Source organism: Varroa destructor, unplaced genomic scaffold, assembly GCF_002443255.2.
Source record: "Varroa destructor unplaced genomic scaffold, Vdes_3.0 BEIS01000004.1, whole genome shotgun sequence".
Lineage (NCBI taxonomy): Eukaryota > Metazoa > Arthropoda > Arachnida > Mesostigmata > Varroidae > Varroa > Varroa destructor.
Window position 1 is genome coordinate 29,337,388 of NW_019211457.1, and position 13,245 is coordinate 29,350,632.

The following is a 13,245-nucleotide window of genomic DNA, read 5'->3' on the forward strand; positions in this document are numbered from 1 at the left end:
CTTCTTTAATCCCTGTTCGGACTTATGAACGATAACTGGCACCAAAGTGCGGCCGTTGTTTCTATAGCCCCTCCAAGCTGACAAAGTAATTTTAAGCGATTTCTATTACGGCTTAGAGAACAAGTGGTTTTCTTGAAGCGAAATGTTTAATTATCATTCCGCCAAAACATTCATTAAGGTATCATACTTAGACATCAGTTGATCAATCGATCTTAAAATATCCAAGAGATTTCTATAGCTTTAGTGCAATATACAAAAGGGAAAGTTGATACATATTTATTATGGACATACACAAACAAACATAGTAAAAGGCCAAAAATGGATTATCCTCCAGTCCGCTCAACAAACGCTAAACCGAACTATTTACTTGAGAAAAACACGCATTACAACAATTGTCGCTGCACTATGTTGCTACAAATATTTTAGCCCGCGACCTTTCATTTACAGCTCTTCGCATACATATCAGCGAGACGTGCAAAAAGCTTTTGGAGAAGTCGGGTGGATTCCGCCTCGAGGAGCGTGGGCTGACCATGATCAAAGGCAAAGGCGAAATGCGGACATACTGGCTGCTTGGTAAGGCAAACGGCGGCGGCGGCGGCGGCGGCAGCAGCAGCAGCAGCAGCAGCAGCAGCAGCAGCAGCAGCAGCAGTAGTAGTAGTAGTAGTAGCAGTAGCAATAATCATTTGTGCGAACAGAACCACGCCGGCGCATCAGTTCAACCAACCATTACGCCAGCCATCACACCCTCGGCTTCAGTTGGAAATTCGGGTCACTATGCCAGCTTTTCAGCCCAATTTCTTCAGCCCGTCACATTAAGTACTCGCAATTTAACCGGGCACCTGCGATCAAACTCGCTCACGACGACGTGGCTGTCATCACCCGTGGCATCGGCGAAGTCGACTACGCTTCAGCACGCCACAAGGACCTGCAGTACCGGTGGAGGACGGTTACCTTTTTTCCGTTAGGGAGTAACGCTAGAGAGAGGAGATGCAGGTCGAAGTTATAAGAAGAAGCGTACAAAAGTGGAAACTAGTCAAATTGTTGACAGTATAAGCAATAGCGTGTACATAAATGCAAGGATAAAGCTTGCAATACCGGAAGTCGGCTGCACTGTGCCCACGGTATAAGGACTGATATTACCATTTTATCCGAATTCTAAATTATTCTTGTATCTGCATATAATTTTATCGTGCTTGCATGCGTTCGATACGTTTGTTAGTTTTCATTTGAATGTTTGGTCTACGATCACTTATGCCACGAAGGAACAGAGTAACCGATCTAGTGTTCCCAAGGTTCTAACTCAAAAACACATCGGCGGTCGCTACTCTTTGCGATAATAGGAAAATCGCATGAAAACTTGTTTCTTTCTCGTAGTTCCGCCAGTTAACAATAGAATCAAGCTTTCGCTCAAAGACACGGCGCGTTTAGAAACTACAATGCTTGAAAAATGGCAACAAAAATGAAATTAGTAACAGGGAACAATGACGATTTTCGCAATGGGCATCCGTCCAGAATAGTTCTCGCGATCGGCTGTAATTTGAACTTGAGATCTCTAGTCTGGAGGTGAGATCCAGACTCATCTTGAGGGTGGAGTTTCAAAACGAGGTGCAGCAGAACGGCGACGAAAATACAATTTATTGGAATGAAGTGACAAAAAATCAGCGATACGATGAAACAGAACTGTATTAAGCTAAATCGGAGAAGAATAAACTTCAGGCCGACAGCTCGCTTTCCGAACGCCGAAGAGAAAGGTCCTAAAAAGCCGACATAGGCCTTTTCGGCCAAATCACGAAAATCTCTAAACTAGTAGATCGATGTGCGTCTTAATGAAATCGTGTGTTCCCGATGGAAGCAGAATGATCCAGAGGAAAAAGGGTGTTGAATTTTGCCTGAAACGGAAACTGCCTAAAGGTTGTTAGTAGGAGTGGACTTGTATGATAATAAGTAAAGTAGTGGTGTAGTTCGAAACGCAAAGTCCGCCTACAGGAAAAAAATAATTGTGGATTTCATGCCGCGATAACACTAAGATGGAACACCGGTATTGATGATCAGTTCTATGTCAAGCCACTGTGGAACAAATACGACACGATCGACTGAGCGACTGCATTTGTATGACCTAAGGGCCAATGTCGAAAGCCTACTTTCGACCGATCTGCAACTATGGATTTTCTTTTCGTTTTTTCACACTGACATAGCTACGAAAGCCAAGGGGCACACTCGTGTATACACTGACTGAATGAGTGGAATGTAACTTCCGTATGAGACAAGCTGTCTGCTGATTTGCGTCAAACATTTTGCTATCAATGAACCTGATCAACCTTGAAACGCATCCGCTCCTGTTTTCTTTCCGTTTCAACCGAACACATGACTAACCATTTACCTATGCTCATATTTGCTACATATATGTCTATTAGAATCCGGAATACGAATGCTTTTTGGGTTTTGCTACAGCTCTGTAGTTCGACGGTGGAAACAAGCGTGGATAGACATTAACCGGATCCTGAACTGGCATCTTGAGGAAGGAATCAATTCACAGTAGGTTGTAGTTTAGCCTCGTGAAGGTCAGACGGTGTAAGGTCGGCATGCAATAGATCACATAACCGGGTCCATTTTAACAAATAGGGTAGGCGAACGTACGGTCCGGACGTGACATATGCGCTAGGTTAGTCTTAAAGTAACGAAATTTATCTTGTAACAAGCCCAAACTAGAACAGCTCAGTTCGGTATTGAGCAAGGTAAGTCCGCTGTTTTTCAAGTGTCCTCAACCGCTCGTATTCATTTCATTGAGTCAATATCATGTTTTTTGGACCAGTTTGTTTTAACGAAGCATAAATTTGCATGCAAAAAAAGCATGATTTGAGCATTTATGGAGCAGCTGAGCCTAATAAGGCAGCGTTCGCTGCTACTCGTTAGCCTTTTAACTAGGACGTATAAACAGAAGAAGTAATCCTCTTCCGTCCTCAGTGGATCCAGAATCTGAATAACACCAAAGTAACACCACCACCATGTAAACATTTAGGCGTTGCATTATTGAAGGGTTTGGATATATAAACATGGGCATCTACGATCATCTGATCGATAAAAGCGCTATCTTGAAAATTGCCGTCGCCTGCTTTTACAATGGTGTTGGAACAACCCGTTAACCTGAAATAGAACTTGTGTTTATCCTTTAGAATAGTTAGAAATTGCGCTATGGACAACGTTGTATCAATCGAGGATTACTTCGTGCCCCGAAAAAGAGATCAGAATAGAATACCAGCCCAAGGTATTATCAAGTAGCTGGGCGATCCGATAAGTTGAACACTGTGTATACCTGTAATAGAATAAAGACGATCTTAAAGTTTCTAATCGAACATGATAAGTAATAACAGTAATTAAAAACAACGATACAAAGATTAACAAGTTGCTCTCGAATGTCATACATCGGTCGATCGCAGCCATTTTCTGAAAACGGCATATTATGTTTTTTTTTTTTTTTTGTAAATCTCAGAGATTTGTGCAAATGCTCTTTGCTGCAATATCGTAACAGATAATTGAAACTACTCTATAAAATCACCTTCTACAAATAACGTAACATATACTACAAGTCCAAATCAAACTAACTTGAGCAAACAAACTAATTATATAAAGAAATATTAAAATTGCATATATACTAAATTGTCTCTTGACTTGCATCTTCTCACAGATAATGTCCTAATGACTAACGGTGCGCCCACTCTACTAAGTTTTCGAATATAGTTCAAGTGAAGAACTATCTTGAGCGTTCACTTATCAAGTGATTTGAAGCTCATTGCGTACCTCATACGAATTTATACAAACAACATACAATACTGGAGCTGTATACATACATGATAGGTATACGTCGTGTTTTTTTTTGTATTTATTACCATATTATTTTAATACTTTCGACCAGCTGTTTTAGTGGCGCAGATTTTTACCGTGATGAACACCGACGAGATAAAATCTATTTCAGACATTGTTATCGTATACAAGGGCAGAGGGAAGATTTTCTAGGTAGATGCTCCTTGTGGTTAGTGTCACTAGTATGACACGTTATAGTGACGAGGATAGATAACCGTAACAAATACGATACGGTACTTGTCCAACAAAATCAAGCTAGAAATTATCAATCGTATCGCATTATAACAACGCCAATCTAAACAAATAAAGCGTCCTATATTTATTATATATACCAGAAATCACTCCTTATAGTATTGATAATAATTCGACTCGAAACTAAGAGTAGAGGCTACAGTTGGGGAAAACTATGTTATTAGTTGAACGAAAAATAACTTCGCTCCCGTTCCATCATTACCACTAGCTTTCGAGTAAGACATCAGTAATTATTTATCAAGCGTTTGTACTATTGCCCGCTTTGTCTGCCGAAGTTTAACTTCTTTTGCTGTGATAGATCGTAATAGTTCATTTGAAAATCATTCAAAGAGTCGCTTTTTTTTTTAATTGTTTTTTTGTAGAATTTTTTTGGATAGATAGAACTTCATCCATTATATATACGGGCACAATGCTTTTTAGTGATTCAAAATTCGAAGTTTTAGCCTAGAGCTTCATTACGAGTACACAATTTTATGAGACAGATAAATCGAATAGAGAACACCTTGTTTTTGTCTTCACGTGCACCTTGAAAATTAGTTCTATAATGGACGAGTATGTCTGTAGGCCTTTAAAATATATTCGTGATGGACATTTAAGACCCGCCAACTTCCGAGACCCGCTGTGCGTTCGTCGAATAATCAAGTTGTGCCAATGCCCAGAAGACAAACCCCTTTATTCCTAAATTTAAAACGTGTTCAACGTCCGTCTGTAAGATGTAGTAGAGAGAACAACTTCTTGATGAATGAGCGTTCAGCGAACGTCGGCCAAAAATTTGCTCGAATTTAAAGACAGACATATATTTATATACGTGCGTATTTACAGAGCGTGTCTGATGCTCTGAACTCGTATGTTTCGATGTCGTTTATTACTGAATGGGGACATCATGCTGGTCTCATTAACAAAGGTGTATGACAAAGAACCTGGCTAAATTGATCGTTACATGTTGTGGGTATACCCGTAACAGCCCCATTGCAAGAGGTCCAAGTATTTTCCCCGAGTTTGCTGCACGTTTGGCAATTTTATTTATTGGAGGTCACGGACCAAGAACAGTGGCAGAGATCGATACATTGCTAAAACATCCATCACCGTTCTCTTACGTAGTAGCTGTTTAGGCGGTCCATTGGAGCTAAAGCTGTCGATCACCTTATCGTTAGGACCCTTGTGGCCAAACAAAACCGACGTCGTCCCAACTACACCAGCGAATACTACTACCAAGAAAATTTAGTCTCATCCAAGCCACCAGTACAAACCAACCTGTGGGAAGCCAAAATGTTGTCAGTTGCCTGTAGACATGGATCAAAAAAGTCCGAAGCATACTGGGCACTTACTTCAACGTCGTGTAACGATCTTCAAAAGCTCCTGCTAATTACAGCGCCGATATATTCTCCTTCAGTGTTAATGCATATGCTTCATTCATTTTTAACTTTGTCGTCAGTGAGCGGCCACAAGTGTACTTATTTGTATGATCCCTAGCGGCCAAATCATTGAAAATAGCAATACGTTCTCCACACAGATAACAAGACACACGCACTGTTAGAAATCGCGCTTTTCCCTTCACGTCGCGCCCTACTCGTTCAATGTTTTTCCTATTTACTCCATGCTTTTCTGAAAATCCGCTCGACTTTCGTTGTTTGCAATGTACAGAATTCTAGATAAGGAGACAAACACCATGTATAATAGTGCTGAAGACTTTCATGAAGCCGATGATTTCTTGAAGATACGTACGCAGGATGTACACGCAGTTTCCCTAATTCGAGATTACTTGATCTATTTCCATAAATACACCCACTATAATATTGCACATATGCTTAAGTAATTGAGTTTACATTTCTCGAATACCGTTGCTCAATGAGCGAGACTCCCTATAGAGCTGTCGATGCAGCTGCAGAAAGCCAAATGAATGGCTATTTCGCTAAACGGCGCTCTAATTCTAAGCTGCGCAAGGTTATTTCACCTTAGATTAGTCTATTTTAAACAACAATGGCTACAATCAGGTATATGTGCCCTGTCAGTAGGACGTAGAACGATCTTAATAAGCCTGTACTAGATAGCATCACTTTGTCTGGCGATAGCAGGACAAAATTCTACCTTCCGCTAGGGCAGTTTTACACGTGTAGGGCTATTTTTGATTTTCTAGTTGCTTTGCCATACCTACAATAAGAAGCTTCTCAAAGGAAAGTATTTTTATATTTTCCGGTTAACCCGCCATCTTTTTGAAAGGGTTGGGAAAAACGAACAATCAAAGGCTGAGAACCAATTTTTTTTAGATAATTCTCAAAAAATTCCTAACGGGTTAAGAATTTTGACTTGTGCTTCTTAACCGTGTCCTGCTTCTATTATAACCTTGCTAGCCACCAAGTTCCAAACAACACCAACGTTGATTAAGTAAAAAGAAGGGTAAATAGCATACATTTAAAGTCAACGTCGTCTAGTTTGTAACGGAAAACGTGGCTTTCCTAAAGAAATACAACTGTTGTAATCAAAAGAGAATTTTCACGCTTGGCCCGTAGCTTTTTCCAGGTAAGTTAAAGCTGAATGGTAGATAAGTCATTTTTAGAACGTAGAAGACGTACATCTGATCTGACGGAGCCTATGGGTTGGTAGTAAGAATAGAACACTGATTGGACGAAACTTGTTGTAATATCGGATGGCACCCACTCCTTTATTTCCAACGGATATCGCTACTTTCAGCAAGAGCTCGGAGCCTAATTCGTCACGAACGTCCATAAAGCCTTAGTGCTTGACTTCAAAATAGGATAAACTACGAACCCTTCCATAAATAAAGAAAATCAATAAAAAAAATAAAGTAAATGCGTTCACGAACGTTAAGCCAGGATTCGTTCTCAAATTGAGAAGTAGCCTATCTGGCTGAGATTCGAAAACGACAATTAGTCTAATATATAGTACTAGCGTTAGAGGTAGAAGGAGTGCAGAATATAGACTTGCTACTAGCTAAATCGCAGCAAAACTATCAAATCTATGGCATTGACTTTTGCGTGATATTTATTGGTAAATTGTAATGTAACGATCTATATTGGTCGATATATCCTTTCGACACGTCTATGCGTAAATTAGATGACCGCTATCGACTATATGAAGCAGAGTGAGCTCAAGAAAGTTTTAGGAATCGCTACTTGCTTCATCCCTACGTTCCCTGTTTATAGACTAGACCACAGGCGATGTTTTATTAACGTGGCCTAGTATAGCCTCGAAAGAATCATGGCCTGAATGGTACTTGATTATTTACTGCGACGTACATATGAAAAGCAATGTACGGTATTCGTTCTCACTTGGACATCGTTTCAAAAGTTTTGAAAAGGTTTTTCCTTTTAATTTGTTTTCATTTACGCAAAAGCTTTCCAGCTTTCTTTGAACGGGACAAGAGCTTTTAGTGAATTAACCTGAGTTGGCTGACCGAAGGGTTGACTTGTAATACTTCAATCTAGCAAAACGATTTTGTGTTTTGTTTAAGTTGAAGGTAAACAATGAAAAGCTTGAAATTCAATCCCTTGAAAATATCCTAGATTCTCCCAGGACTGGCTTTTAGGCTAGAACTCATTCTAAACTCATTTAAAGCTGCTCGTCCTTTCGCCAAACGTTATATACATCGCCTTTTCTCCGGAAAACATTATCAGCCTTTTCAGCAGCCGTTTTTCTTACTAGACATTTTTTTTTTAACTCGTTACTCTATAAGGAATACGTGAGTTTTCTATATACTCCAATCTTGGCTGCTTAGGCCCGACATCTCTATAGGAATATATTGGAGATGTCTTTCGAGTTCTTTCGCATTTTCCAGCTCCCGAGTGGTTATTGAATGGCAGCTTGTTTTACTGAAGGCCACTAACACTAAGGTCGGCGCAGTTCTTAAGCTCGTTGAGCTCTTTATGTGACACAATGGCCAGGAGCAGACTCAATATTACGAGATGATGAGAAATGTTTAGATAATATCTAAAAGTGATTTTAAGATATATTTCAATAAAAATAGGTATTGAGATATACTGCACAACACACAGTATATATCTAAATAAAGAAAATTTAACTGTATATAGTATATATCATAATTATATGAGTAACTAACACTGAGAGATAGTATTCCGCGCAAATTAATTCAGTACAGATGGAAGCGTTTCATTTAATTTTAAAATTTATTGTAAAAAGTATGACGGTGCGTGCTACGATGACAACTGTCGATACAATAACTGCTACTAAGTCACATTGTGGATTGGGCACTCTCTGTTATTAGATTATTATTATTAGATATATTATTGTTATTAGATGAAAGTCGATACAGCCTGTTTGTCAATATAAAAGCGTACATATTTTCTCAAAAACGCAAGAAAAATGTCCTAGCCAAAACTGTATTAGAAGCTATTTCAGCCCCAACTTGTGGTAGGTAGTACCACAAGTTAGTACCACTCTGGCTGAGATCACTCAGTGCCGTGTAAAAACGTAAATTGTTAGCCAAAACCACCGGTAATATTGTCGTCCGCATTTTTACCAGTGGACCGCAGAGAGGTGTGGCCAGACAAGAAAAGACCATCTGAGACTAATAAATGTATCGCTTACTTTAGTGACGTAAACTACGCCCTAAATTCAGCGTCCAGTGTATATGAATATACGTGTATGTATATATCTATGTGCATGGGTTATTTAATTGGAGCACTTTGTGATAGTTTAGTAAGTGGTGTTAAATGCACGATTGCTATCGTCGGGAGGACTTTAATGAAGATACCTGATTTTAGTAAGACAGAGCAGGCATTGACCAATATTAGATGTATGAGCAAACCTTGCTGAGAATCTCCCATACAGATTGTGCTAAAATCTAAATATTTTAGTTATATGTAATTAAGAACTTATGTTACAACCAATTAAACTAAGTATAGATCTTTTTCGAAAGCCCTATAATATCTATATGTGATGCGGGCTATGCGCAATTAGAGCCACAAGCCTAATTAGTATCTTAAAAATATAATTATCATGTTAAAAATGAGCTTGCAAATCTGAGCACGGTTAATCTTATACGTTATTATCAATGCAACTTAAACTACTAGACAACATATAAAGGATGCGGATGTATAGGCCGAAATTTGTTTGACATTATCGCTGAGCATAACCATCGCCACGACAAAAGGTATGATAACCTATTCGTTAAGGACCCTTCTATTATGTGGCCTAAATGGGCTTATGACAATGAATCGATCCTTAAGAGAAGGTCAATTGAAAGCATCGTGTTGTTGGCCCCTATACAGCACTTTTTATGAGCCAGAAGTTAAGCTGTCTATATGAACCACTAGTAATTTTGTGCAAAAAAGATGGTCATTTAACGTTTAGCTATAGGGTAACGGCATAAAACTGGCTGTGATTTTCGTTATGGAAGAGGATGCTTCATAAAAATTGTTCAACTGCAGTCACAGTATCATTCTGGGATTACTCTAGCCCTGTATAACCAGTGTGCTCACATACGATTTTAATATAAATAATTATGATAAATTCTGTAATTATGACTATACTCGACATATATCGGTAATATTATTTCGTCCAAATAAGGCCTTCTGCCAATAAAATCGTCAGTATCAACTTCTTTTAAAAGCAACCACGTGCGACACGTTGCTGGCAACGACAACCATGTAATTTAAAGAGCGACGCAATCTAATGCTTTAGCTTCACTTAATATTTTAACTTAATACTAAGTTTATTAGTTAATAATTGATTAATAAGTTAATACTAGGTAAGTCAATTTAATGATTTTTCTAAAACGCGATCAACTTGCCTCTGAAAATGTAGATTTGGAATAGGCGAAACCGCAGGAGCGGACGTGAACGGATGACTTCACTTCGCCATCGTTCCACAAAAGCTTGGCTGTCCTGTATGGCTTCACTTCCTAGAAACTTGCTGGAAGAAAAAGTTGTCCAAAACCCGTCTGCATTTAAAAAAAAATAGTCAAGTTTGATAGCATTTAAATCAGATCAGGGTTTCCATGCTAGAGAACAACAGTGGCCCATATAGCTCCATATTTCCTTATATCTTGCTTTGAATAAGTTCGCGCCAGAACAATTTAAATTATATTGAAATATATAATCTAATTAATGCTATAATTGGATTCAGTTTTCTTTCGATATGTTCAATCGTCTATACAAAATGACTGTATTTTTGCCCTTAGCCGAGAGCCTCGATTGACCGCCAAAGCTGTGTGTAGATTCCTACAGGGTTACGTGTTTGCACAATGTACCGACAATGTCTTTAGTACGACCGCTTATTTCCACACTGTTGATGACACGACAGCGTGCGTCGTAAAAAGAGGCTTCTACAGGTTTACAAAACTCTACGACTTATATCGTAGCAAACGTCGTTTGCAAATAATTCGTTACACAATGATTTTTCTCTGGTTTTCTGCGATGCGAAGATCGGATTCGCCTGACCTATTTGACAGAAGCGTGAGCTTCTATCGATGATTGCGATCTTCTCGCGAGACGTAGCAACGATTACGACAGTTGCAATAGTAAGCAAACTGAGACAAAAAGCTTTTCTTGACCGCGTAATTCAAAAACGTTTCGGTTAGACTTATTCCAACCGCTACATATCAAAGTTATTGTTTTATTGAACACGAAAGGTACAGTGTCAGGTCTAATAAGGCACAGTTGAGCTTTGACATGCGATCCTGTTGTCGATCTCCAAACCGGACAATCGTACGAGGCTGACCGGAACAAGCATACTGAAACGTACGGGCGCGCAAGAGCAGCTGAAGATGCAGAGGTTGCTTCTGTCTAAATAGGTTGTCGATTGGTCCATTCCCAGTCAACGCATGTACACCTTTAAGGATTCGTTGAAATTTCTAAATGATTATCTACAATAGGTTAGTGGATTACCCACTAATCTCCAGAGAATTCCGGCATAAGCCACCAACACCAAAAAAAGCAGGGTCCACAACAGCATGAAACATGGAGACATAGGTTCGAGCATCATCACTACGCGCAGTTTATCCCGGTCGCCGAACGGCATCGATTGCACCTGGCGCTCTTCGGAAACTTCAAATTTACGCAGAATTGCCGCTTCAAAAAGTGCCCTTGCAGTTCATTCTTGCCCTAGTCTAACACTCTCTAGAAAAACAACGACCACCATTCGATAATTATGCCGCCGGGTGGAGACCAACTGCACCTGCGCCAACGCTCCGATCGTGCTCAGCCACGGCACGAGGTAAAACGCAGCTTTACGCCTGATACGTGCGGGCTTTAGAGCTGCAGAAGCTGGCAGTGATCTCGAGGTTTTCGTCGACCTCTCCCTGACTCTGATCGAATTGTGTTAACATAATAGAGCTGTTAGCTGAATGGACGAATTATTATTATTTGCTCATTGATCGCGTCTGCAGCCGTTCTCTACAGCGGAACAGTTATCGTCGAACTCCGTTTATCTCATTGTATGCTCAATCGTGTACAGCGGAAGTTGTCGACGACGCACATATGTAGACTTAACTAGCGAAGCGAAAGGCGGCTATTGTCAGCAGACTTATTGAGAAGAAGAAAAAATGGCACGAACGTAAGCAAAAAACGCGTCGGTGTTATGATCAGATCTATGGGGCACATTTAGCGTGAAAGCCCCTAGTCTCGTTAATGCTCCCTGCGTTAAAAAAAGATCGTGTCTCTATAATAACGCAGCCCAGGCGTAGATCCTTTTATCAAGTCTTTGACACAACGTATTTTCTTGATTTTATTTCACTCTTCATTTGTAGAACAGTATGCAGAGGGTTTAAATAATAAAGGCAACTCCAAATGTTCAATTCATAAATGAAATTGATTTCTAGATTTAGATCAATTGTTTTAAACACCGTGCCTCGAACACTGCTAGTCAAGAGAAACCCATCAAGTGTTCTTTGCAGTAGCTATAGTTACGCAAAAGGTGGGAATGATAAAAGCCGGCCCTGATAAATGTAGAGAAACGGCTAAAAAAAAATGTTTTATTTTCATTACAGTAAATATATGGGATGCTTGCGAGAATAGAACGACTAACAATTAGGACTATATAATTACAATTATAAGTAAATAAATCAGTAAATTAAATAGTAGCATGTTGACACCAACAGTTCCTGATAAAAATAACAACTTGAGCAGTTAGCATAATGTTATAAAAACGTATTTAGCCAAAGGTTTGATATTGGGTTGATACACAAGGGAAATAATTTAAATATCCGGTTTGAGTCAAATTTTATTAATTGTACAGTGAAAATAACCTGATACGTACGCTAAAAACGTTGCCAAATAGAAACTAACGTTAGGCTCTATTGCAGTCAGCTTCGGCGAAAGGCAAATAACCACGTCCTATGACGTCTACACACAGAATCCGCGTTTAGAATTAGGTTGAGGTATAGAGAAGTTACGTTTACTAAACTATATGTTTCTTCTTATGGCAAGTGGCTATCTCTCATTTGACTGATGAATTGAGAAGTACAGCGGGGTTTGCGCTGTCTAGCCAACCAACATATCCATATATGCAGCCTGCAGGACATAAAAACCATGAATTTGCTACTATTTGCATGCCGTGTTTGTATAGAGGCACAATCCAGTTTTCACCATGTGACCTCGACGGGTACCATACAAAATGGTGCTCTGTTTGCAAAAGCCAATAGGCCGATCACCATCGCATTGCGCGTTAAGATGAATAGAGTTGTGAGTGTTTCCTGCGCGAGTTGATGCTTTCCCGTGATTTTTTCCCAATTTGGCGATCTATCCGTTGTGATGCTCAGTAAGACGCCAAAAGGTCAAAACCTAGCCTACTAGTGTTCTTCAAGTCTGTGCGTACATATGAAACGAGTATTCATTCAAAAAAGCTATATATGTGCATATATTTTCTCATAATGCGGGTCCAAACGTAAAAGGCTACATATCGTCAGGATCTAAGGTACCGACACAGAAGCAAGCCAAGGCGCGTAAAGATATTAGCGAAGCGAACAGTATACTACTAATAGAAAGTCAATCCATACAACGATTAACACGACAACAAAAAAAAAAACAAAATAATTTATCAATAAATACAAGTAATCACAAAGCAAGAACGTGTACGATACATCGGCGGTTATTTACTGGATTTTTGTGTTACAGTTGTCACTAATACTAAATAGAAAAAAAACATCACAATACA

At 39.4% G+C, this 13,245-nt stretch overlaps 1 protein-coding gene across 2 annotated transcripts in view; it reads left to right on the forward strand.

Annotated features, from left to right (window-relative positions):
* LOC111250397 (guanylate cyclase 32E-like) overlaps window positions 1-3,577 on the forward strand; it is a 48,224-nt gene extending 44,647 nt beyond the window's left edge. For both annotated transcript variants that reach the window (XM_022805603.2, XM_086986921.1), the window contains one exon: window positions 448-3,577. In XM_022805603.2, coding sequence (XP_022661338.1) covers window positions 448-965 — 518 coding nt within the window. In that variant the 3' untranslated portion in view covers window positions 966-3,577. The remainder of the gene's footprint in view (window positions 1-447) is intronic.
* The last annotated feature ends 9,668 nt before the right edge of the window (window positions 3,578-13,245 follow it).